Source organism: Trichoderma gamsii (genome assembly GCF_001481775.2).
Source record: "Trichoderma gamsii strain T6085 chromosome Unknown Scaffold_26.2, whole genome shotgun sequence".
Taxonomy (NCBI): Eukaryota; Fungi; Ascomycota; class Sordariomycetes; order Hypocreales; family Hypocreaceae; genus Trichoderma; species Trichoderma gamsii.
In genome coordinates, this window is record NW_020171363.1 from 288,592 (window position 1) to 310,938 (window position 22,347).

The following is a 22,347-nucleotide window of genomic DNA, read 5'->3' on the forward strand; positions in this document are numbered from 1 at the left end:
GACCATCAGCAATGAACCTCTAGTCCAATCCATAAAAAGAAATCTGTAAGCGACTCGGGATCCTGCATATAAAAAAATTCAAGAAACCCCCCCACTCGTGGTGCACCTTCTTGTAGCGCCGCAAATAAGAAACAATCTCAAAAAGTTCGGGTATAACATAAAATAAAATAAAAACAAGCAGCAAAGATATGCTCCCGTGCCTCAACTCCTTGTCCCACAAACCTTTAATAAAAAGATTCTCATCACATCACAATGCTTTGATAGAAACCAGTCCCTTGACCCTCGGTCATATTTCCTCTAGTCTCATTTTCCCCTCTCGCTTACGAATCATCATGATGCTGCCTCAATAGCCTCGCTGTGCTCTCCAATAGGCGTCGGTATGCGTCGCAGTGGTGGTAGCACGCTTGGTGGCTCTCCTAGTGATTCCAGCCGGCGGCTAGGTGCTAGTCGAACACTCCCGCGAGTACCTCTAATGATCTGGCCAGTGTCGACTCGGTCTTGAATCATTTCCTCAAGCATATTGTTCATCTCATCAATACTCTTCGTCCTTCTCCTTGTTTCTTTTATGGATACTGCAGGACTCCATGGAAGACCAGTTCGCATGCCGTCTTGTGATTGGGGGGATCGTGGTTCCGTTATCGAATCAGCATTGTCTCGTGAGCGAGCTGCACTTCTCAACGCGGCCAGCATGCGATCCTTGTCATCCAGTCTGGCTCGCAGATCGGCAATCTCCGTGTCTTTGTCTTTCAGCAAGGCAGCCACGCTATGGTCTTCGCCCACCATGATGCCTTTGGTGGGTACTGAGAATCCGGATGATGTTCGAGATGAGCTTGCCCGGCGGGCTTGGAGTAGTCGCTTCTCAAGCGTCGAAATATATCGATTCTTGTCCGCTAGATCGGCCTGTAATGCTCGATTTTGTGCTGTCAGAGAAGCCAATCCGTCTCCGTTCTCACCGACACTATCTTCCTCTGTGTCAATCAGATCGGCGTCTCCTGATATTCGCTTTGTGCCATAGCTTGATCGTCGTCCGATGGTAGAGGTAGACGCAACAGATGCTGTCCGCTCCAAAGGTGATCTGATGGAGAGTGCTACTGAGGATCGAGCAGATACCGGCGCCAGGGAGATTTGCGAGTACCGAGCTAGGGCGCTCATGGTGCCATTCGAGTTGACACCTGCCGACTTGGAACTAAGAATCAGACGGTTCAGATGCTCGATTCGCTCCTTCAATGCTGTCCTAGCAAGCTGCATTTCCAACATCTGCTCTTCATGTCGTTCGGCCATCTCTTGCTCCTGAACGCGGTCCTTTTCAACCAGCTCTTTGATCTCCTCGTCATTCTTCTGGGTAGCCTGAGACTCCAGTTGCTGTTTCAGCTCCTGGATCTCCATCCGGTATCGCTCCAAGAGCACGCGGGCGCCACCATCACCACCCTGTCCCAGCGCTTCTTCAGCCTTCTTAGCATGGCTGACAATGCTGTTCTTTGCTCGCGACGCGAATTTGAGAGTATTTAGGGTTTCGATGGTATGATTTGCCGTAGTTGCCGCGCTTCCGGTGGCGCCAAGCGCAGCCGTACAAAGGATACTGACCAGCGAATTACCAGAGAGAGCTCCCTGGAGCAGACGCGTCAGCTTGCTGTCTCGGTAAGGCAGATGTTTTCCTTCTTTGTCGCCGCCCTTATCCTTCCACTCGCTGAGCTTTGCAATGACTGTTCCGAGAGTGAGCAAACTCTTGTTGATGTGCGCACCCTCTTGCCTTCGCTCCTTTGATTCTGCAGCCTTTTCAGAACCGGCAAGATCGATCAAACTCAGAGTAGAGACCCGAACACCTCCAGGCAAGACACCTGATCGCTTGGTATCGCCATCCTGTCCGCCGCTGGGTATGCGCTCTCGGCTTTCGACGATGATCTGGACCACGGCATGGCTTCGAGAACTTCGGGCGTTGAACTGCGTGCTGGCCGTTCGACGGGCCTGATCTCCTCGAGCAATGACTCGAAGTAGCTGCGTAGGGCTCTGAACAATCTCCTCTTTCAAAGGAGTAGCGTACACGCCCCGTTTGCTGTCTTCTCGCAGCTTAATCTCCTCCTGTGGAGCAGCGCCGTTGGATGACGCCATGCTCAACAAGTCCTGAATTTTTTCGTTATAAATCTCAAGATAGCTCACTCTCAATAAGAACTCGCGGGAGGGCGTTTCGCGAATGTAGGAAAAGATATCCGTAATCGCCAGCGGGATAACACCGGGCGATGATGCTGTTCCTTGCATTGAAAACGTTTTGCCAGTACCAGTCTGGCCATAAGCAAACACCGTGCCATGGTAACCTTCCATCACTCTTCGAACCAGTCGCTTGGCAAGATGATCGTAGACGCGCGCATTGTTGTCGTGAGTAGTGAAGACATTGTCTGTAGTATTAGGTCAATACATTGTTATCTCTAAATAATAAAATGTAGAGGTTAGGAAATATCACATACCGTAGTAATAATCACCTCCTTCTTTTCCTCTATACGCAATGAGAGCCCTCCGGCCATCAACCATCCATTCTCCATCAGTGTGGTTGTCATTTGTTTGATCAGGTCGCACACGAACGCTAACAATGACGTTGCCCTTTACCTCGGCGCCGGATGATCGTTTCTCAGAGTTGCTGCCGGACGCGTCGGCTGAGTCCTCGTACGTCGTCGCTGATGTGGAATAAGAGCCCTGAGCAGAAGAGCTTCGGCTGTGAGGAGGGGATGATGCGCTCAGCACACCATCAGACATGCGGACACTGCTGATGAATTTTCCTTCGGCACTCCCATTCAACAAACTCGGTGTGGGTGTGAGACTATTACTGCTTGCTGTAGAGTCCCTAGCCGATTTCGGTTTTCGCGTAGGGCGACCGCCAGCCAGCGGGCTGGACGGCATGCTGTTACCGAGTCGGTTGTCGCCTTTGGGGGGCTTCGGAAAGGAGTTGATGCTAACTGTTTTCCGCAAGCTTTTAGAGGCGACGGCAGTAGGTGTGCTGTTGTTGGTGGGAGCGGGAGATGCTGAAGAGGGTGCTCGCAAGCCACTGCGAGGCGCGTTGGGGGACTTTGGTGGGCTGGGGATGGCTGCTGTGCCTTTGCGACTCTTGGGCACAGAAAGAGTGGGAAGAGAGGTGTCGGGGCCCATCGAGGGGCGAGCGCGCGGAAGAGCGGTCGCCATGGTTTTTTGCCGATGCGCAACGATAAGAGGTATCGGCTATGAGTAATGCTCGGCAGCGTCAACGGCCTGTGCGCTGTGCGTAATGCTTTGTGCTCGCTCTCAAAGCCCACGGCCGTCCATGAACGGCAAGATGTGTTGGATCAAGTGTCGTCGAGCAGAAGGAATGTTGCGCTATCGGATGCCTGGGCAAGCAGGCCGCAAGAATGGGGTCGAGATGACCCGGCCGACGGGGGCAGAGCAAATTACTCAATATCAGAGGCGAAAACAGCGGTGCCTGGTAATACCATCATGTTAGCAACACTGCCCGTGACGAGTCGCATGTCCATCTTTGGCGACTGCAACAGCCCACAAGGCGAGCTGGAGCGTCGTTGGGGATAGGGGTCGCGAGGCATCCACGATGGGGGAGGGGGCCATACCGCTAGTATCTCGCACGACAATGTCTGGAGAAGGTCGTTGTGAAGCGAACAAGACGGTGCGGAGCAACTGGGTCTCAAATCCCAGCCAAAAATTCCGGCAACGCTGAACAAGATCCGCCACGGGAGATATGAGAGAGGAGAGAAAAAGAAAGGGTAGGGCGACTCGGGACGATGGACTCTCGTCGCTCTATGGCGGCCAACAGAAAAGCGGTAAATTTCCTTTTTTTTTCCTTTTGGGTAATGCTAATAATACGACAGATGGACCTGCCGACAAAGTACCGCCGGGGGGGTGGCAACGGTCAAGTCACGATTGTTGCAGAATTCGAACCACGGCTCGGGGACAGGTTCCGGGGCGAGATCTAGCTCGGGAGAGAATGAAGAAGAGAAGAACGAGGATTCGTGAATGATAAGCGGCTAGAGGGCTTATTGAATTGCAATCGTGGGCGGCGTCCAAGGCTAGTCGAAGGGCGGTTTGGGCGCAACAAGATGCAAATCACGGGAATGGGGGCGCCGACAAGGGCGATTGCAGGGAAGGCCTCGGGGCAGCACGCAGCAAAGATCGATTCAAGACAAGGCCCGCTGCTCTAGCGATGCTGACGTCGCAATGCCGCGAAGAAGGAAGCGAAAAGACACAAAGGACGGTGTAAGAGAAGGCAATAAAGGCAGAATGAACGAAATGGGATTCCAGCGGGCGGAAAAAAAAGAGAGTGGAGTTTTGTGAAAGACAGGACTCTTGAGAAACCTGTCTGGTCCGAGCTATGCTATTGATAGGCCACAGAGCAAAGTACATACATACATGTACATATGCATGTACGGCCGCATGAAAGTGTGTACTGCACAGTAGAGCGCTTTAGCTGCGCATATATGGAGCACAGAAAGTGTACTTGGACATGAGCAGACGCGGTCGATAGAGTGAAATGACCGCGCAAGGGACCCACGGGATGCATGTGATGAGATGTGATGGCAGCGAGCAGCATCTGCTAGCACTTTCAAAGACTGAACCGTCAAGTATTTTCAGCGATTTGCCGCAATTTCGTATCAGTGCACATGCTACTAGCAGCGAGCTCAGCGATCCTTGGGGGTCTCCCAGCAACAGCTCCAGGTCAGTGGCGCACGGTTGGCCCAGCGCAGTGGGTTAGTGCAAGTGCAAGTACTTGTAGCTCGGTAGTACAGCGACCAGCGCTCTGTTCGTAATCGAGCTGCCTCTTCAGCCGGCAGACGCTGGGCTTGCAGCGACTCCAGAGAGCTTGCAGCCGTGCTAGCGCGACGATTGGCCCCTGGGCGCCGCCCTGGCTCGTGGCGCCACCACACGCTAGCCTCTAGCGCTCCAGCCGGCTCAGGGGCCCCTGTCAGCCACTGGAACATGGAGCTCAGCCTGCGTTCATGTCGCCGTCCAGCGGTCCCGAGCGAGCAGAGCTCTGCAGGGAGAGATGCCGCAGCGGGAGCACAGCATATCGATGCTACCCCGCCGTAGCCACCCAGAAAGCTCAGATACAGTGTGGTTTGTTCATGTCTGCAGGTGCATGTTCGCCTCTGCTATTCACCGGCTCAAGAGTGCAGCAGCTTCGTTATCAAAATGATGGAATGAGCCTCGCTAGCAAAGAAACGCGATGCCATCACCCGCCGGGCCTCTCCACACAAAGCTATTGTGCCGCACCTTACTTCGTTAACACGCACACGGGCCACTCGGCATTCACAGCACTACCTAATCCTTCTTTCTCAGGTTAGGCTTTCCCTCCTCGTGCTCTCTTTGTTTCCCTGATGCGGGTGACAAAGACATCAATGATTGAATATTATATGTACGTATGAGATCAACATTCGACCACTTCCTTGTCCTTACTTATCGATACAACAGTGGCAATATACGATATCAATCTTTCCTCCCTCAACCAATGTGTTCTCTCTCCCATCATGAAGCCTGGCAAATGGCTTCGCGATTCCCGACTCCCCGAGAAAAACACTTGCAAAATCAGGGGACAAAGCTTGGAGAATCCCCCGACTATGCTTAAGCAGTGTAAGTTCCCTTTTTAGCCCCCCCCCCCCCCCCTGGAGATTTTCTTTAGCGTCAACGAGCAAGAGATTGGCAGCCATCTGGCGAAAAAGATTGGCGGCATGCACATGGACGGCGACCTGCGAGGGATCCGAAAGGGAAATTGAACGAAATGCGGTATCGACCAACAGCGCTGTATACCCTGCTCCAATCTCCCAAAGGCCACGTTCTCTCTGGAACATACAAACCACCTTGCTTCTGCACATCAGGTTCTCGCAGCTCCATGGCTGAAATGCAGCCCAAAGGCCTAGAGCCTCGTGTCGACGACGTGATGATGTGAATGGGTTCGAGTCATGCAGGCGCCAATCTGCAAGGCCGCCGGCAATTGGCCGCATTAGCACATGCGTCCGCAGTACGACATCTGGATGCAGTGAAAGGGCTCCATTGACGACTTCAAGGGTTCGATTTTTAATATGGGCCTTGGTGGCTATTAGCTCGCGGGCTTTACTGCTTTGGAAGCCTTTCGAGCCATTCGTTAATTAGCATCACGAAGAAAGGGAAAGGCCATCACGCGTGTGGTCTCCATCCAGTGTGACTCGACTGCACGCACATACTTGTACTATTCACACTTTATTCGTCAACAAAGATGACGAGTGCCGTCACGGGCCAAGTTAGAGCCAACGGTTACCAACATCGCGGTTCCAGGTCAAGGGCTGACGAGCTACCCAGCCGGGCTATTCTCTGCCTTCGCCTTGGCCCTGTTGATCGCGCTCCAGGGCCAGAGCCCAACGACGCGTTCCTCTGGCGTTGCCTGCAGGCTTGTGATCAGTCACACAAGCTAACATTTCAGACTCGGCAGCACACGGCGTTGCCTGTTGGTGTGGTTGCCTCAGCCTCAGTTACACGTGCGGATACGACGTGTGAACCACGTTTTCAGGGTCTATTTTTCTTCGCCAGGCTTTTAGAATAAACGCACCCTGCGTTACAAGTGTGTACCTATGTACTACACGTACTTTAATCTGAAACCGTCATTCCCGCTTAGGGTGGCATTTTGCCATGGCCGGGGAATTAATCATTCATGCCCGCCCACAGATAGAGTGCGTATTAAGACGGGCTCTCAGCGATACGATCGCGCTTCATTGACAGACATGGCACAAATTAAAGTGAACCCTTGGTCAATGCTCTCGTCGCTCAGGCAATTATCACCACATGTACTAGGTATGCATATTTCTACCCATCTGCTTGATTGTCGTGATATCAGCAAATGGCATTAGCACATAATCCATGAATGTTGCCACACCACAATGGCGGAAGCACACACCATCACCTCGAAAAGCCCGCCATCTCCGCACTAACAACGACTCCGCTGTTTTTGTCAGGTCAGGCACGGGACAGGGGCAGGATGGCAGATGTCACCCAAAGGCTGATCATGGAGCCATTGTTTGATCATCCCTTTAGCATAAAGCACGGCTTACAAGAGTAGGCCTGACAGGAACAAGCAGCGATAAGGTACGGATACCAATTGGCGTTTGAGATATCTCTTACGGATAATGTTCCTATTGGTGCCACTACCATCATTGTCTGATACCCAAGTTATCTTGTGTCATAAGTGATACTAGTAGAACATGTATGTATGTCTTGATATTGCATCCCCCCAAGCTAAATGCTTCTCCCCCAGCTCCAACGCCATAAGCGAATTTCTCTAAGCAAGGGAGCAGCAGTGAATAACATAAACCATAATCAAAAGACGCAAGGCGACGACTTGATATCCCTTCGCCTATCTAATTTAAACCCCATTCATTTCATTCAATGATCCACTTCCGAGCATACGGATTCATGCATGTCTCTGGCCTCGTCGTCTTAAGCACACCACCAAGACATATCGCGGCAGAATCCTCCTCTTCCAACATACGACCAATCAACTTGACGTCTCCATCATCAAACTCAATCCCGATCTCGGGTATCGTTGCTTTCCATGTGTACTTTGCTTTGTACGCCATGATTCGAATCAAACGCCACATGCTTCAGAAAAGGTTCACCCTCCCAGCGCCCTCACGCCTCTTCCCACGCTGCCCGTCTCAAAAACCTCCACGACCCCCAGCCCAGCCGCCTGGCCCAGCACCCACTCCCACTCCACGCCCCAAAAGTCCTTCCACCGCAGTCCATACAATCCCCCTCCTTCGAACCGCTCCCTGAACCAATTCTCCGGCGCCTCGCCCCATTTCGTCTTGTCGAGCATCTCGCGGAGCCAGTCCACCGCTCCCTCCGCCAGCTTCAAATACCGCCCATGGCCCGGCACGGCGATGCGAAAATCAGACGCCCCGGCGGATGACACCGATGAGCCCGTCAGAGTCGGTGCGCCTCCGCCTCCGCCCGCGAGATGGATTGCGTTCTGGCCTCCCACCGCCGATACCGTGCCGGAAGCAAAGCGGGATACGTGATGGATCGACGTCAGCGTAGTGCGGTCCTCTGGGCGGACATGAAGTGTTGTCCCCGGTGCCGCCTGTAGCGAACTCGTCAGGAATCCAGCTCTTACAAGCTCGTCGATATGACTGTGTTTGATGGCGCCCCTCGGCAGCGTCTGAGCCGTGGGATTCTCCTTGAGAAACTTCAGAAACTCATCCTTGGAGGCGTTAGACATGCCCGTGTTTCGGATCATGGCCTCCAAATCTGTCGACTCGACGAGGGCCTCGCCCATGCCGCCGCGTCTCTCAACCCTTACTTTCCGCAGCACGCCGCTCCTGGAGAGCTCGACGACTTCCCGCTCCACCTTTGACGGCGAGGTCAGGATGGCATTCAGATGACCAATCGTGACAATGGGCGGCACGCTCAGCCTGTAGTTGAGAAGCTCCGTCGTCCGCGTAGACTTGAATCCCGTAGGCGGCACAGGCGTGAACATCTTCCCCCGGATGTATCTCATCGCCTGGACCACATCTCTCAGCGTCAGCTCCTCCTCGAGGATCTTGGCGATGCCGACATCCGAGAGTTTCTCATGGAACTCTTCAGCGTCCGGGGCTCTTCTTTTCGGCGCCGGCTTCTTGCCTTTCTGAGGAGATGGCGAAGGAGAAGCTCTGGGAGTAGCAGTGGCGTTTTGTCTTGCAGGGCTGGGCCTGCTTGGTTTTCTCACTCGGTTGGAATCGCCCAGGATGGATCGTAAGCTTTTTGGCATTTTCTTTATATTACCCACTTCTCAAAGAAAAAATGAATAACGAAAATGAATCAAAGCACTCGTTCTTTATTCACTGCAAAGGTTTGTTTAGAAAGACGTGGCCGTTTTGAACTTCTCCCCGGTATTACACTGCAGCCTGATAGAGGATGCGCATCATTTCATACCAGGCGTACCCTTGAAAATAAGGTGGCGAAACCGGCGTCCGGATGAGGAATCATCTGAAAGCACGACCTTTAGGCGTTGCGACAGAAGTAGTAAAAAGTCGTTTTACCGTCTAAACAAGGAAATAGAACTTAGTTGAATTTTGGCAGCCATGAAAGACTAGTAGAATCAGAGACTTGGTGGCAAGTACAAGCCGCTAACGCTGAATCATTCAAACCAGCTTACTAAACTTCAGGATTCAAGAGCCTCATTCCACGTATTAGTCACAAAGCAGCATGGTATAAAGCCAGAAATTGAGGTAAAATTAAGAATTGAAATAAACACATTAGATCTCGCTATAAATTTCATTTACGCTAAGTCAGACAAATCCAACAATGCAATCGTCATGTCTCTCTTCTTCTCCACATTCTCCTTCAAATGCACAGGTATTCAGTAGAGGTAGTTCCCCAATTATTATCCTGCTGTAGTCAGAATATATGATGTGATAGCACTCATACGCTCGCTCGTCAATTTGAGTGAGATCTTGAGAAATTCTCTTGCAATCTCGGGCTCCTTTTGCTGAAGCTTCCTCCAAGACTCCAGATCCATCAGCCACACAGTGCAGTCTCTCTCGACTTGTGCTGTTGCCGTCCGGCTCGTTTCGGAGAAGAAAGGCAGCTCGCCCAAGGTAGTCCCAGCCACGATGCTTTCACAAAGCCAACCTTGAGGGAGGTCGTACTCTGCTCGAATGATACCACGCTCCAAAAGGTAAAAGCCGTCTGCCGGCTCGCCGCGTTTGAATAGGGTTGTACCAGCAGGGTATTCCTTACGCGTAAAGTAGGGCGTTGCTGGGAACCAAAAATCTTCATTCTTGTCGCTTAGCCCTTGGAAAATCTGCAGCATAAGTCGCAGTGGTTCATTAAAACTCTGCCATCTAGAGCGACGCTGGATCTCAACGCTGTTAAGGGCGTCATGGGCCGCCTCCGCAAGATAGTTGCGGCGCGGAGAGTTGAGCGGTGCGTCGAAAGAGGCCACCGTTGTCGATGCTGCTGGGACATCTAGATTCTCCGTGCTGCTCTTCGCCGAGTTCAGCTCCTCTTGCCTAGCGTAAAGAGTCTTTAGCAACTCGTTTTCACAGCTTTCCAATGCCGAGTTCAGGTTAGGCAGCATCATAACTTCAATATTGCCGCTTCCCAATCCCACAGCTCTCAGACTCCGACCTAGTTCGCTCTCAGAGTCGATGCCACTTAGCACAAAGTGCACGCCCTTCTTGTTCAATATCCGGCTGATCGTGTTAAAGGCCTCGCCCGCGGAATAGTCAAGCCCACTAACATGCCACATGTCGAGGACGAGGAACTTGATTGGCTTTTGAGCAAACGCATGGTCGTCTAAGAGTGCTCGAATCTTGGCCTCCACACTGACAACTGTGCCGAAGAACAGATACCCTGTGAGCTTCATGATGTAGATTTGCCGCCCAACTTTTTGCAGGTAGTTGTCTTGTGAAGAGTTGCGTCTGACGGTTGAAGTAGCGACGTCGCCATCGTAGGATGCTCGAATGGCCGACACTCTCGATGTCTGGATAATGAGTGAGACAAATGCTAGCAATATTCCAACACCAATGCCCACTACAAAATCGTAGATACCCATGACAAGCACAATGACAATGACGGTGAGATACTCTGCGGGCCTAAGCTTCTTTCGTGGCAACCACACCGCCTCAAGCAGAAGTTCGAATCCAAGGTCAAAAATCAGCGTTCCAACCATCATGACCGGAATCCATCCAATGATGCTAGGCCCGATAACCATAACACCAAAGGTGAGAAGCGCAAGCATATAGCCAGCAAGCCGCCTGTTGCCTCCAGATCGCAGGAAAAAGACTGTGTTGGCATAAACCAAGTAGTTTTGGATGCTGCCTATGCAACCTGAAATGAAATTGGAATAACCATGGAGCCTCAGTTCTTTATCCAAATCGGCATGGTCCTCTCCAGAGTTGAGCGCCAACGCAGGGACATTGATGGGGACGTGAAGAATGCCGAAGAAAGTCAAAGCAAACATGGCCGGGATCACCTCAACGATGGCTCTCCAGTGAACCAGCTGAAACTCTGCTCTCAAGTAGTTAGCCATAGCAATTGATGTGTGGGGAAAAGAGGATGGTAATACTCACGGTACAAGGTATAAAAGTACCACCAAGGTTCGTCCGGCGGAGGCCCCAAGAAGATCCATCCATGATCGCGGAGTGTGCTCGGGTCTAATACATCGAGCGAGAAGACAAAGAGATAGAAGACGAGGGGAATGGCCAAGATAAATAGGGGAAGAAAGTATTTGGATGCGCCTTTCATCTGACCATAGAATAGGATAATGGCCAGAATTAGGGGGCATATCCAGAGCGGGATGGTTTTGGTTTCGAAGAGCTTCTCCAACGTGTCAAGGTCATACTCGAGACTTCCTTCTAGCCGAGCTGAAACCTCGAAGCCCGTAGCTATCAAAAACCACCCGACACCGCCTATACATCCTATCAGGATGTGCCTTGGGATGAATCCCACCATGTAGCCAAATTTGAACTTGCCCATGAGGTAGAACACCAAGCCAGTCAGCATGGAGCTCAGAGCATAGGCGACAATCGTTGTGGCGATGACTGCATCAGGGTTGTCTTCACCAACAATGTCCAAAATCTTGGCCGCCATGTTGTGAAAGAAGGGAACAACTTCAATCTGTATTGGGGTTAGATTAAGGTGCTTCAGTAGTTGTCAATCGAGATTACACGTACCAGCTCGGATCCTACAGCCCCTCTGAATATACTGCCCGTAGAGAAAACGAGTTGTGCCACAATTGTGCTGACATAGTATATAGAAATACCAGCAGATCCTAAATGAGAGAAAAGAGGCGTTCCAAGGGGAAATAGAATCATACCTAGTCTGGTCAGCTGCGTCCTTCTTACGGGCGTTCATGATAGACTCACCATATGACAAGGCATCTAAGATGTTCAGTAGCAGACCGACAGCGACCGCCGGGAGACAAGAAACTGGGTCGACAACAGTAGTCTCCCAAATAGCCTTTCCATTCCAGCTACGTGGGCTGGAAGCTATCTTTGCAATCCGAAGCACATGGCGCTCCGCTTTCTGACGCCGCTCAGTCAACCCACGCAGCCATCTCGTCCGCGCCAGCGCCTTTTGCCCTTCGAGATCATCAACACTAGTACTTTCTCCCGATCCAGAAGTTCGTCTACCCAGAAGAGGGGTATACTCTGAATCTTCGGTTGCGGCTGCTTCTTGACAGTGCGGTGTCTCGTCGATTGGCGAGAATTGGGCTTGGTCGGCGTCGACATTCTCGATTCGAGTTTGCGGAATGTTGTTTTGCTCTAGTAACGATGATGGAGGAGACGATCTCTTCAGTAAATTCGCAAGCGCAGACGGTCCCTCCCCCTCCCCAGCTTGTGCTCCTACTTCTTGTTCTTCTGGAGACGGTGGTTCAGAGACTTCGAGGATAGTCCCTGAGGAACGCCGCACGCTGTCCTCCAAGGAGTCAACATCTCCAAACTCTAGGCCAAGGCCTTCTTGAGACGACGGTCTATTCCTGTGGAGGAAGCTCGGGCGGTGCTGGGTTGAGCCATCGGACAGCAAATAACTCGCTAGCTCAGCTGTATCTTCGCGGACGCTCCTCGCAATCTGTGCGCTATCGACCGGGGCTATTCTTCCTATTAGCGGCGCATGGCATGCAAGGGAAGCGGCGCAATGTAATTACCCAATTGATCTCGTACTGAGGCATGGATGAATGATCGGATAGGCTCCTTATAGCCTTGTGCAGATCCCACGGATGAAGACAATAGTTGATGTTGCGAAGTCCCAGCCTCTAACATTGAACCCTCAGCATGGCTCGCTGTATCTGTACGGTCGTGCTGCGATTGCTCCTGTGAGGCCAGGCTGGAAGCTCTCTTCCGCCACGGCGAAAATCCTGACCTTGAGTACGACATGCTTGGAGCATCCAATGGTGGAGCTCAGCCGATGTGCAGATCGGCGATGCTTCAATAGCGATGCGGCATGAGCAGACGAAAATGGGAATCGATTCGGAAACAGCAAATGCGAGCCAGTGGACACACAATCACGGCGACGAGTCAGCCTATGCGCACAACAGGCGCAGGAACTCGAGGGGAATGAAAGGGCGACACCATGGAGAGGAGAAGAGAGAAAAGCCCATGCAGAGAGAAAGGGACGGCAGCATCGAGAGAGATAACGGCTATCAAGGGAACTTTGCTAAATCAAGAAATTTTCGGGGCGGTGGCGCCGAGGCCGGGCCCGTGCAAGCGAAATAGTAGACCCCAGATAGCAGTCTTCGGATCACGAGTCCGGATGCTGAAGCTGCCAATTGCTCTTACGACATTGTAAAACAGTGGAAAAAATGATGCCATTTAGAGCAATTGTTCCAACACAGCCATCGCATGTTAAAGAAGCTCATGTTTTGCTAGTGATGCTACCACTAGGTAATACCAAATGCAACGCCCCGGCTGTTGGATGCACATGCAACGCTTCGATCCGGCTTAGCCCACCCAATGGAGTGTAGGAGATTGCCCACTTCTTGCAGCCCTCTGCAGGTCTAGTTTGCATTAGTGGTTGGAGTCAACAGTTCGTTTTGTAGATAAGTGATACCCGCCGAGTGGTGCTGATCTAACGCAATTCCTCCGGTACTAAGTAGTCACGAGTGCGCGATATCCTCTACTGGCAGCTTGAAGCCATTATCATCAACAACGGCCGTTTTTATAAGTCGCTCACTTTGTATTTTGATTATAATAACAAATATCCCCATACCTGAAGAGGCCTCCAATATCATCCTCTTGCATTGACTATTTCAGTCACCTGTGTCGTGCTCTTCAGGCTCAAAAGCAGAAGCCTTGATGGTGCATGCAGACTTCTATCCCGAGATATCTCTTCCAACTAGCTCGATAATTTTGAAAGCAAGTAAATGTAAAATTATTCATGATTCTCATAACAGAGCAATGGATATCGTCATGCTGCAGGTTTAACCTTCAATTTTCCCTCAATTCAAATAAAACCCTATAAACCCTTGTTGCGCCTGTCGGTTTTTGGTAGCCCTCGAACCCCATGATCCAAACCGATTACCCTTTGACCTGTATATCATATCAACTGTTTACCCTCTTGGCAGGGGTATACTCCAAAGCATGCCTGTAGCTGAATTCTCTCAGCTAAGCTTCTGCAGATATCCTTGGGCAATAAGTCGCTCCACGTCTCCCTGTCGAACGTAGAACTGGCTGTTCTTTGTCAAAGTAATTGCGCTGCAACCTTTCGTGAGCGTCAAGTTCCCAGTTGCAAGTTCAAGCTAGTACTCACCCGTATTCTGTTTGAATTTCTCCCGCATCCTTGAGAACACGAACGTCGATGAACAGGTCCCGTGGCGGCTCCAGGCTGCCAGTGAGGTCAATGTCTGTCCATTGGCCCTTGTATGCTGCCAGCAAATCGCCGTACTGCCTCACATAGTCCTCTTCCTGTGGGCTAAGGCTGCTCGTAGATCCATCACCGCTCGTCAATCCTGTGCTATTCCTAGACGAACCATCTCGTACTTGTTGGCCAGACAGATCAACCACATCAGCGCCATTCCAGACGAGCTCTTCCAATTTATCAGTGCGAGTTCTGTGATACGCTAATAAACATCGCTTGTTTCTGCGCATTGAGATGTGATTCACGAGCAACGTATATGCGACTGCCTGATCTTCTGACGGGTCGAATGAGCCTTGGAAAGGCTCGAGAAGATCATCGACATCCTTGTTGAGATCTCTGACTTCTCTGGTCACTGCTCGAACAAGCTCAGTCTGATATGGAGGCAGATGAGCCAGATTCTGCGTTCTCTTGGCGTGTTGAACCTATAAGAGTGGTGAGACGCGTTGCGGAAAAGTCGAGGGACGAGCCGTACCAGCTTGATACCCGAATCTCCATACATTTTACGGCGGACCAGGCTTTACCAAGTATTGTCTTTATCGAAATCAAAAAGCTTTTCGGGGTTCTGAGATAGCTTTAGCTTGACTCAAAATTTCTGAAGTGCCGTAATGCGTCGAGGGAAAGATTGTTCACTGCCTTATCATGGTGAGGTGGGAATTCGACTAGATCTAGCACAAGTCAAGTTCAGGCTTCAAGCTTGGACCCCACCATGCCCGCTGCTTACTGGCGGTACCTGAACGCGCGAGTTGGCACATTTAAGACTTCAACACCCGACTAAAACAAATGAAGACCGATTTTGAATTGCTTTTAGCTGACTTCGATTAGGCACTTATGATCGAGAATCACATGCATTGAGCAGACGCTACTTTACTTTGTGAATAGAATTGAGATGTGGTATCTAAGCTATTCTGGTTTATATATTTGCTTCTACAATAAGGAGTACGTGGATTCACATCCCATCTTCCGCCTTACCTTTCATCGAGCTTTGGCAGCAATGTTGCAATATTATTCAACAGTTTCTTCCAAGACCAATCACCAGCAGGCGTTTTCGAATCATTGCATTATAGTTTAAACCATTCGTGTGTGGAAGCTACACAGCATATTGTTAGCAATGTTGCCAAGATGTGCGTGACCATAAAATTTCATCGAGTATGGAATAGAGTTCAGTGTTGCACAAGTGCTTGTTGTGTCGTCTTGCGGCGGGTCTTGAGTCCGCCTCCGAAACACGGACCAATGTTTTTCATCAGGATATCCAGAGGGAAGTGTTTTGTGAAGTGAAGAGAAATTTTTCAATTCTTACCTTGTCTCCCAATGCTGAAAGCTTGGGTTAGTAGCCAAGTCATGCGCAGCTAGCCGCAAATAGCAAAAGAAATCCATCATGAGATACAAGATCACATCACTGGCCATCTCTCAAGCTTCATCAGCTTCCAAAGGCAAGCCATGCTGGATAAATTCTCAGTAGACATGGAAAATGGGAAAAGAAAAAAAAAATCTAGGCTAGGAAGCTCATTTATTTTGGCGGCAGAAGAGCTACTTTATCGATATGGGATAAATATCGGCCCGGTGCCCCACTTCTTGCTCCAAGCTCGACGTAAGAGCTCCTGTAGCCTACAGTGCCGCCCGCCACCAGGTCGGCACTGCAGATGGAGCATCTGAAGCAAGCCTGCCTCAATTACGCCCCAATCTCCTCTTCATAACCCCAAAGAACCTTTTCTAGTAGTCACAGCTCTACGGGGTGTTCCGAAATGCCGATTGCACCGATAATTACCTTCAAGGCCGGCCAGTGTGACGTCGACGTAAGGCACAACCGCAAACGATCTACAGCTATCCCACTTGGCCGCTGACATTGCTGTTATAGACATCGTCGAAGCCATACAAGGTCACGCCACAGCCCGAACCCGGCTACATCTATCTATACTCTGAAGATGGTCAGTAGTACAGGAAGTGGGCTAATATGTTGACGATATCCATTAACAAGCAATAGACCTGGTACATTTCTGCTGGCGTCGTCGGGACCAGCCCTTAGACGAGCCCGAGCTCGACCTCGTCATGGTTCCCACAGACGGTAGCTTCCTCCCATACGAATACAAAACAACACCCCAACCAACAGCAAAGACCAACGGCCGCATTTTCGTCCTTAAATTTGCCTCTTCTTCTCAGCGCCACCTGTTCTGGCTGCAGTCCAAGCCTCAGGGACGAAATGGCGATGCAAGCCATTTCAGCCCTCGAGATCGCAAGATTGGCGATATTGTTCACAGACTCCTACAAGGTGAAGAGGTCAACGTGACACGAGAACTGTCGGCCATTCGAAACAATAACGACCAAGACGACGAAGATGAGACGATGGAAGACATCGAGGGCCACGGTCAAGAACACCATGGAGGAGGCAGCGGCGGGGCAGGCGCCGATGCGACGGGAGGCGACGTGAGAGAAGAGGGTGAGGAGTCCAGAGAAGGCGGAGCTGATGGCGCAAGAGCGTAGGTTAACCCCCTTCTTTTTCATGGCTGATTACGAAATGGTTCGCGCATGGTTGGCTGGTTCAAATCACTGGTCTCTGGGAGTCGATAGCATGCTTTGGCACAAAATGAAAGCCAATTAGTGTACTAAGAAACGTCCTTGTACCCTTGAAAAGAGCTACGTCCAATTATATCAAAATCTTACTATGTGACTTGCTATTACTCGGAGAGGACGAGGCTAATTCTTTTGCAGAGCTTCGTCTTCAAACCCTGATGCCGCAGCTGCCGTAAGAAACTTTCTCGATTCACTCAGAGGCCAGAGTGGCCTTGCCGGCGGGCAGCAACAGCAGCAGCAGCAGCAGCAGCAGCACGATATTTCCTATCCCTACCTGAGTCACCTGCTACCGACGTCCATCACAGTCCCCATCGTCGACACCCTGTCAGCCGAGCAAGTGGACTCTCTTCTCAGCTTCCTCCCACCCGCGGTTATTGTGCTCGCCAGCGACACGGCTGAATACGATGGCACATCAGATCCGACTGCCGACCAAATCAAGGCCGCCAACGAATCACTTTCGCTCGGGAAGAAGCAAGCTCTACTAAAGAAGGTGCTTCGAAGCCCTCAGTTTCATCAGGCTTTGGGCACCTTGACAATGGCCCTCCGCGATGGTGGACTTCCCAGCATTGCCGACGCGCTCAACATCAAAGTGGAACAGGATGGATATCTGCAGCCTGGAATGCCCATGGGCGGCAATTCTGCTGTAAAGGTATTTATTGATGGCGTGAAGAAGACAGTGAAGGATAATAAGCAGTAGGGAGGCTGCAAGTAGTGTATGTCACCAGGTAGACATGTCTCATGAATGCCACACCGGAGGCCCTATTCTTGTGATTAGATAGAGAAAAATGAACAATACCCCAATATAACGGCTTTCTCTTTCTTTAACCTCTCTCCTCTCCTTTCCTCCAGCTTAAGGTGCCTATCAAAGCGTTGCTATGCGAACCATGCAAAAAGCACAGGTCAAGCAACTGTCCTCCCCAACGCTGCTATGCAGGTACTGCTGCTGGCGGTGGGGCCGATGATGGGCTGCAGCACGCTAAGCCTTTGACAGCCGCCGGTGCGCATCCGTTATATCTTCAACCCATTCATTACCTTATACTTTCTCCCTCGCCATTGTCTATCCGCCATGACTTGTTAGCCAGTCTACACCTCTCACTATTCTTCATTCGCCAGCATAGAATAGACGCGATGGACGTGCCATTTCCGACCGACGTGCAGGAGTTCGACAGCGATGACCGAATATCCTTCTCCAAGCTCGACAACAAGTTTATTGCTGTGCACGACGACGGAACAGAGTTTGAGTTTGATCCCGAGCTGAAGAGATGGACCGCCATAGAAGAGGATGCAGTAAATGACGATTTAGATGAGCTTAGAGAGTTCAGCAGAACTCCCGCAGACGATGCTGCTTTAGACAAGAAGAGGAAGGCCGACTCGCAGAATGGCGACGCAGTAAGTTTAACCTGCCAAGCAAGAAATCACTAGTGCTCGCTCTATCGCGGTTTGCGAGATACAGCTTTGATGGAAGACCTTGACCGCTACGGAACACTGACTCAAGCATCTCTTAGGACAATGGAACTCCCAAACCGCCGCGTCCGAGTAAAAAAATGAAGCCTCCTCCGAAACCGAGGCAAAACACCGCCGTATACGTGACCGGTCTCCCTACAAACGCCACCGTCGACGAGATTCACGACCTCTTCTCTCGCAGAGCCGGCGTCATCGCCGAGGAAATCGACAGCGGCGCGCCCCGCATCAAAATGTACACCGACTCCGAGGGCAACTTCAAGGGCGATGCGCTCATCGTCTTCTTCAAGCCCCAGAGTGTGGACATGGCCGTCATGCTGCTGGACGACACCGTCTTCAGATACCTGCCCGATGGGACGGCAGAGGGCCGGATACGAGTCCAGGTGGCTGATTCGAGCTACAAGAAGACGCAGTACGAGCCCGCGGGCGGCAGCGGCGAGGCGAGCAATGGGAGTGGCAGCGGGCAGGCCAAGCCGAGGAATGAAAGAGACAGACAGAAAATCATCAAGAAGACGCAGAAGCTGGCTGCTAAGCTTGCGGACTGGGACGATGACGAGCCCTACCCGGCGTTGGCTGCTCTGTCCAATTCGAAGAGAGATAAGACGGTCATCCTGAAGCACATGTTTACTCTTCAGGAGCTGGAAGAGGACCCGGCGGCCCTGTTGGAAATCAAGGAAGACATCCGAGACGAATGCTCTAAGCTGGGTCCGGTGACCAGCGTGGTGCTGTACGATTTAGAGCCCGATGGAGTGGTATCCGTCAAGTTTAAGAATGTAGAATCGGCAGCCGCATGCATCAAACTCATGAACGGGAGGAGCTTTGGCGGCAGCACGGTGCAAGCGGCGCTCGCATCGGGTGAGAAGTTTAAGAAGTCCAAGGAGGAAGCAGGCGACGATTCAGATTAAAGGGGAGAAAGGGGGGAGAAGCATGGAAGAGAGGGTGTAGCATTGGCGTTTTTCTTGTCTTATCATCGTATAGATCATTGGCTTTTTTTTGCAAATCGTAAGTTTTGTTCTTTTATTACTTGGCTACTTCTGAGGTAGTATTGATGAGATACCCATAAATCTGCTTTTATACCACCAATAATGCTGGTGGTTCTGTCTCCATAAGCTACCTATGCCGCAATTCGACTCATTGTGAAAAGGAACATGCTATACATGCCAAGGAGAAATGTGAAGATTATCCCATTCGCTGCAAAAGACACATGAAATGGCCGTAATAAGACTCGATCCAAGGAAAAGGTTGGTCACAAAAGAAAGAGACGTACTAGCCGGTAGCTCATTTCAGGCTCATTTTGACGTCTTCAGCAAGAGTGTACCATATGGCAGCACTGATAATCTTGCAGACGATATCAAGCTCCATCTCATCTATAAATAATATACTTGTAAGCAAGAGTACTCCACATTGAACAAAAGGCAAAAATAAGAAAGGAAAAAGGATCGGCATCGTCATTCTGACAGGAAAACCTTAAAAAAGACAAATTCTTGTTTAAAATCTTACCTCTGGGAGCGTAGACCATCACAAACTCTTGGGCGACGGGCATCTGGATGTACTTGCCCTTCCACGCCAGAGGATGCCTCTGTCCCCAGCCCTTTTGCAATATCTCTTTGATGTCATCCGGGTGGAGACTCATGTGCATTGAGTGATCCGAGTCGTGGACGTGGCAAATCTCGCCCTGACAGTTGGTCTGCAGAGGATGCCTCGCGAAGAGAGCCAGGCCGTGCTTTTCCAGACACGAACGCTCGGTGCCGAATTTGGTAGGGTTCTGCGCGCTCAGCCTTTCCATGGCTCGGCGGAGGGCAAAGTAGCACCGCCGGTCGCCATGTTGGTCGAGTTGTCGTTGAGGAGCGATCCCAGCAACGACGGGGCGAGGGCCGGCGCGATACGGAAGCACTTGGGCACTCAGAACTCCTGCTTTGGGAAGACGATTCGGGTCCGGTTTGGGGGCTGTGAAGGGATCGCGGAGAGAGAGCATGCGTAGACAGGTGATTCGGATATAGCCTTGGATAGTGGCCGGCGTGCCTCCCGGCCCAAGGCTCAGGAAGTTGTTATAGTCATTGTGGATAAGAAGTGCGACAGGGACGATGCTGACAACTGCCTCGGCCAGATATGAATCCAAGAAGTGAATTGCGAGTACAATTCCCAAGGTAAGGATACATATGGAAGGGCCGCCCAGCGTAACAGAGATGGGTGTTTGGCGGACGATGCAGGATGCTTTCAACAGCTCCAGCTCTGAATGCTCTGAGAGCTCCTCATTGAGCTCAGGGACCAACGACAAAGATGTGATTGTCTCGGTCTCGGTTGGAGCAATCGATACTGACATGTTGAAAGGTATCAATGAAATCAAGATGAGGTAGATATCTGATGGACGGAGAAGTGTGACCACGGGAGCCCATAAGTGAGTTTAGGCACTAATACAAGCCAAGCCCGCAGTCGAAGTATACGGAACCGGTGCGAGGCGAAGGGGTCTGGGGTTTAAGCCATGTGAGGAGTCGCAGACAAGATATATGGCCCACGAGGAGCTGGAAGCAGGGTCTGAGGTCAGGGGATGTCCGGCGGTCGGCGGCAGAAGCTAAGATACGCAGTGGCTGATGATGGCCGTTTTGCATTCAATGGGTCTCAGGGCGTTGAAGAGGAGTTCTCGGCCGGAAAAGCAGACGTCAGGACTTTGAGGAGCAGTGCTAGCCCCATGAGTAGCAGATGCATGCAACTACAATAGCCAAGAGGTGAAGGGGTATTGTCGTGGCTATGGCTAATGCAACGAGGGCTTCTGTGTCACATCACGTTGCGCAAGGACCGGAATTGAAGTTTAAGTCAAGCTTGGGGCTGGCGCCGTCTTCGCTGATCCAGCAGATCACGAGGCAGATGACTGTATTTAGCCACTGGGATCCAAAGTCAGGCCTTATGACGCAGGCCTGATGTCGCATACAGCCTTTCAACCGTCGTTGCTCCTACAGCTAGCTGTAGCTGTAGCTGGGAGGCTAGCCAACTCGGGCATTTGCAGCTTGCACCGACGAGCCGATTAGTGAGTTCCAAGTGCTTATTCGTGGGACAACCAAGGAAAAAGAACTGAATCGCACACCCGTCGAGACGACGGGAAATCCCATCGCGGATGTGACGAGTGAGGAGCAGGTGGCTGTCGATTCGTGTTGCGCTGGTATCTGCAATGTGACATAGCATCTGATCCCAGCACGGGGGTGGATAATACGGCTGCAGCACCGCCTAGCCATTAACCAGATGCTGCAGTTACCTTTTTCAGATCAATTGATCTCAGTTTGTCGAGGCTTGCGGAGAGCAAGTGGTCCGATACTCCGCATTGACTACCGCGTGTCGGACGGCCGATCCGGATGGTCTGAGCTTTGCTTCAAGAGTCGAGCAGTTGAGGTCATGCGTACGTGCTCTTCGTACTGCTACTGGCGAAGAGAACCCAGCCAGCCCAGCCAGGTTGCGAACGCTAGGCAGCTCATTGGTCAAGCGGTCAGGGAACGTGTAAGGGGGCTGGTGTTCACCGATACTGCTTGTGTAAGTGGCATGGAAGGATAGACAACGGCAAGATTTGGCCGCGAATAGCCTCAGAAGGCTTGGGTATGAAGAGGAGGTACACAAGCCCCTCGTCTTGAAGCTGTGTGACCCGACGACGAGATCCGAGGGGCTGAAATATGATGAATGCCGTCGAGACTGGAGCCTCAATCTTACACCATGGCTCCGGGTTATAGATGCATGCTGAGCCGTGGTGGGCCGCTTCGAACGATCCCTTGCATAATCCAGGGTAGCACTGCATGTCGGGCTCGACTTGTGTGTCCGTGGCTAATCTGGTGCGGAGAGAGGAATGTGAGGACTGCACATGGCTAGAGATCCGATGCTGCGTGGAGGCTTGGGGAACTGCCAAGGTGCAGCTGCAGGCTGCTACATGAGTAGGTACCCATGTTGTCATGCAACTGGAAGTTTGTTGGAGATGATTATTGAAAGACAAGTATCGCC

The 22,347-nt window shown here is 51.3% G+C and overlaps 8 protein-coding genes across 8 annotated transcripts; 3 read left to right on the plus strand and 5 right to left on the minus strand.

The window, feature by feature from the left end:
* Positions 1–330: 330 nt before the first annotated feature.
* TGAM01_v207235 (centromeric protein E) lies at positions 331–3,171 on the minus strand (the record flags this gene model as incomplete). Its single annotated transcript, XM_018803697.1, has 2 exons — positions 331–2,393; positions 2,463–3,171. The coding sequence occupies 2 exons, from the start codon at positions 3,169–3,171 to the stop codon at positions 331–333; spliced, it is 2,772 nt and encodes a 923-aa protein (XP_018663070.1).
* A 2,177-nt stretch (positions 3,172–5,348) lies between these two features.
* TGAM01_v207236 (hypothetical protein) lies at positions 5,349–5,596 on the plus strand (the record flags this gene model as incomplete). Its single annotated transcript, XM_024550039.1, has 2 exons — positions 5,349–5,386; positions 5,443–5,596. 2 exons carry the CDS (start codon positions 5,349–5,351, stop codon positions 5,594–5,596), a joined length of 192 nt encoding a protein of 63 aa, XP_024405205.1.
* A 2,016-nt stretch (positions 5,597–7,612) lies between these two features.
* Positions 7,613–8,746, minus strand: TGAM01_v207237 (hypothetical protein; the record flags this gene model as incomplete). Its single annotated transcript, XM_018803696.1, has 1 exon — positions 7,613–8,746. One exon carries the CDS (start codon positions 8,744–8,746, stop codon positions 7,613–7,615), a length of 1,134 nt encoding a protein of 377 aa, XP_018663069.1.
* Positions 8,747–9,361: 615 nt separating this feature from the next.
* Positions 9,362–12,857, minus strand: TGAM01_v207238 (hypothetical protein; the record flags this gene model as incomplete). The annotated part of the gene is made up of 5 exons (XM_024550040.1): positions 9,362–10,989; positions 11,052–11,598; positions 11,655–11,797; positions 11,847–12,572; positions 12,629–12,857. 5 exons carry the CDS (start codon positions 12,855–12,857, stop codon positions 9,362–9,364), a joined length of 3,273 nt encoding a protein of 1,090 aa, XP_024405206.1.
* A 1,223-nt stretch (positions 12,858–14,080) lies between these two features.
* TGAM01_v207239 (DNA replication complex GINS protein PSF1) lies at positions 14,081–14,836 on the minus strand (the record flags this gene model as incomplete). The annotated part of the gene is made up of 3 exons (XM_018803694.1): positions 14,081–14,174; positions 14,230–14,759; positions 14,810–14,836. 3 exons carry the CDS (start codon positions 14,834–14,836, stop codon positions 14,081–14,083), a joined length of 651 nt encoding a protein of 216 aa, XP_018663067.1.
* A 1,243-nt stretch (positions 14,837–16,079) lies between these two features.
* TGAM01_v207240 (hypothetical protein) lies at positions 16,080–17,602 on the plus strand (the record flags this gene model as incomplete). The annotated part of the gene is made up of 4 exons (XM_018803693.1): positions 16,080–16,130; positions 16,193–16,262; positions 16,319–16,811; positions 17,044–17,602. The coding sequence occupies 4 exons, from the start codon at positions 16,080–16,082 to the stop codon at positions 17,600–17,602; spliced, it is 1,173 nt and encodes a 390-aa protein (XP_018663066.1).
* Positions 17,603–18,033: 431 nt separating this feature from the next.
* TGAM01_v207241 (hypothetical protein) lies at positions 18,034–19,271 on the plus strand (the record flags this gene model as incomplete). Its single annotated transcript, XM_018803692.1, has 2 exons — positions 18,034–18,294; positions 18,411–19,271. The coding sequence occupies 2 exons, from the start codon at positions 18,034–18,036 to the stop codon at positions 19,269–19,271; spliced, it is 1,122 nt and encodes a 373-aa protein (XP_018663065.1).
* A 373-nt stretch (positions 19,272–19,644) lies between these two features.
* TGAM01_v207242 (hypothetical protein) lies at positions 19,645–20,689 on the minus strand (the record flags this gene model as incomplete). Its single annotated transcript, XM_018803691.1, has 2 exons — positions 19,645–19,733; positions 19,867–20,689. The coding sequence occupies 2 exons, from the start codon at positions 20,687–20,689 to the stop codon at positions 19,645–19,647; spliced, it is 912 nt and encodes a 303-aa protein (XP_018663064.1).
* Positions 20,690–22,347: the final 1,658 nt, after the last annotated feature.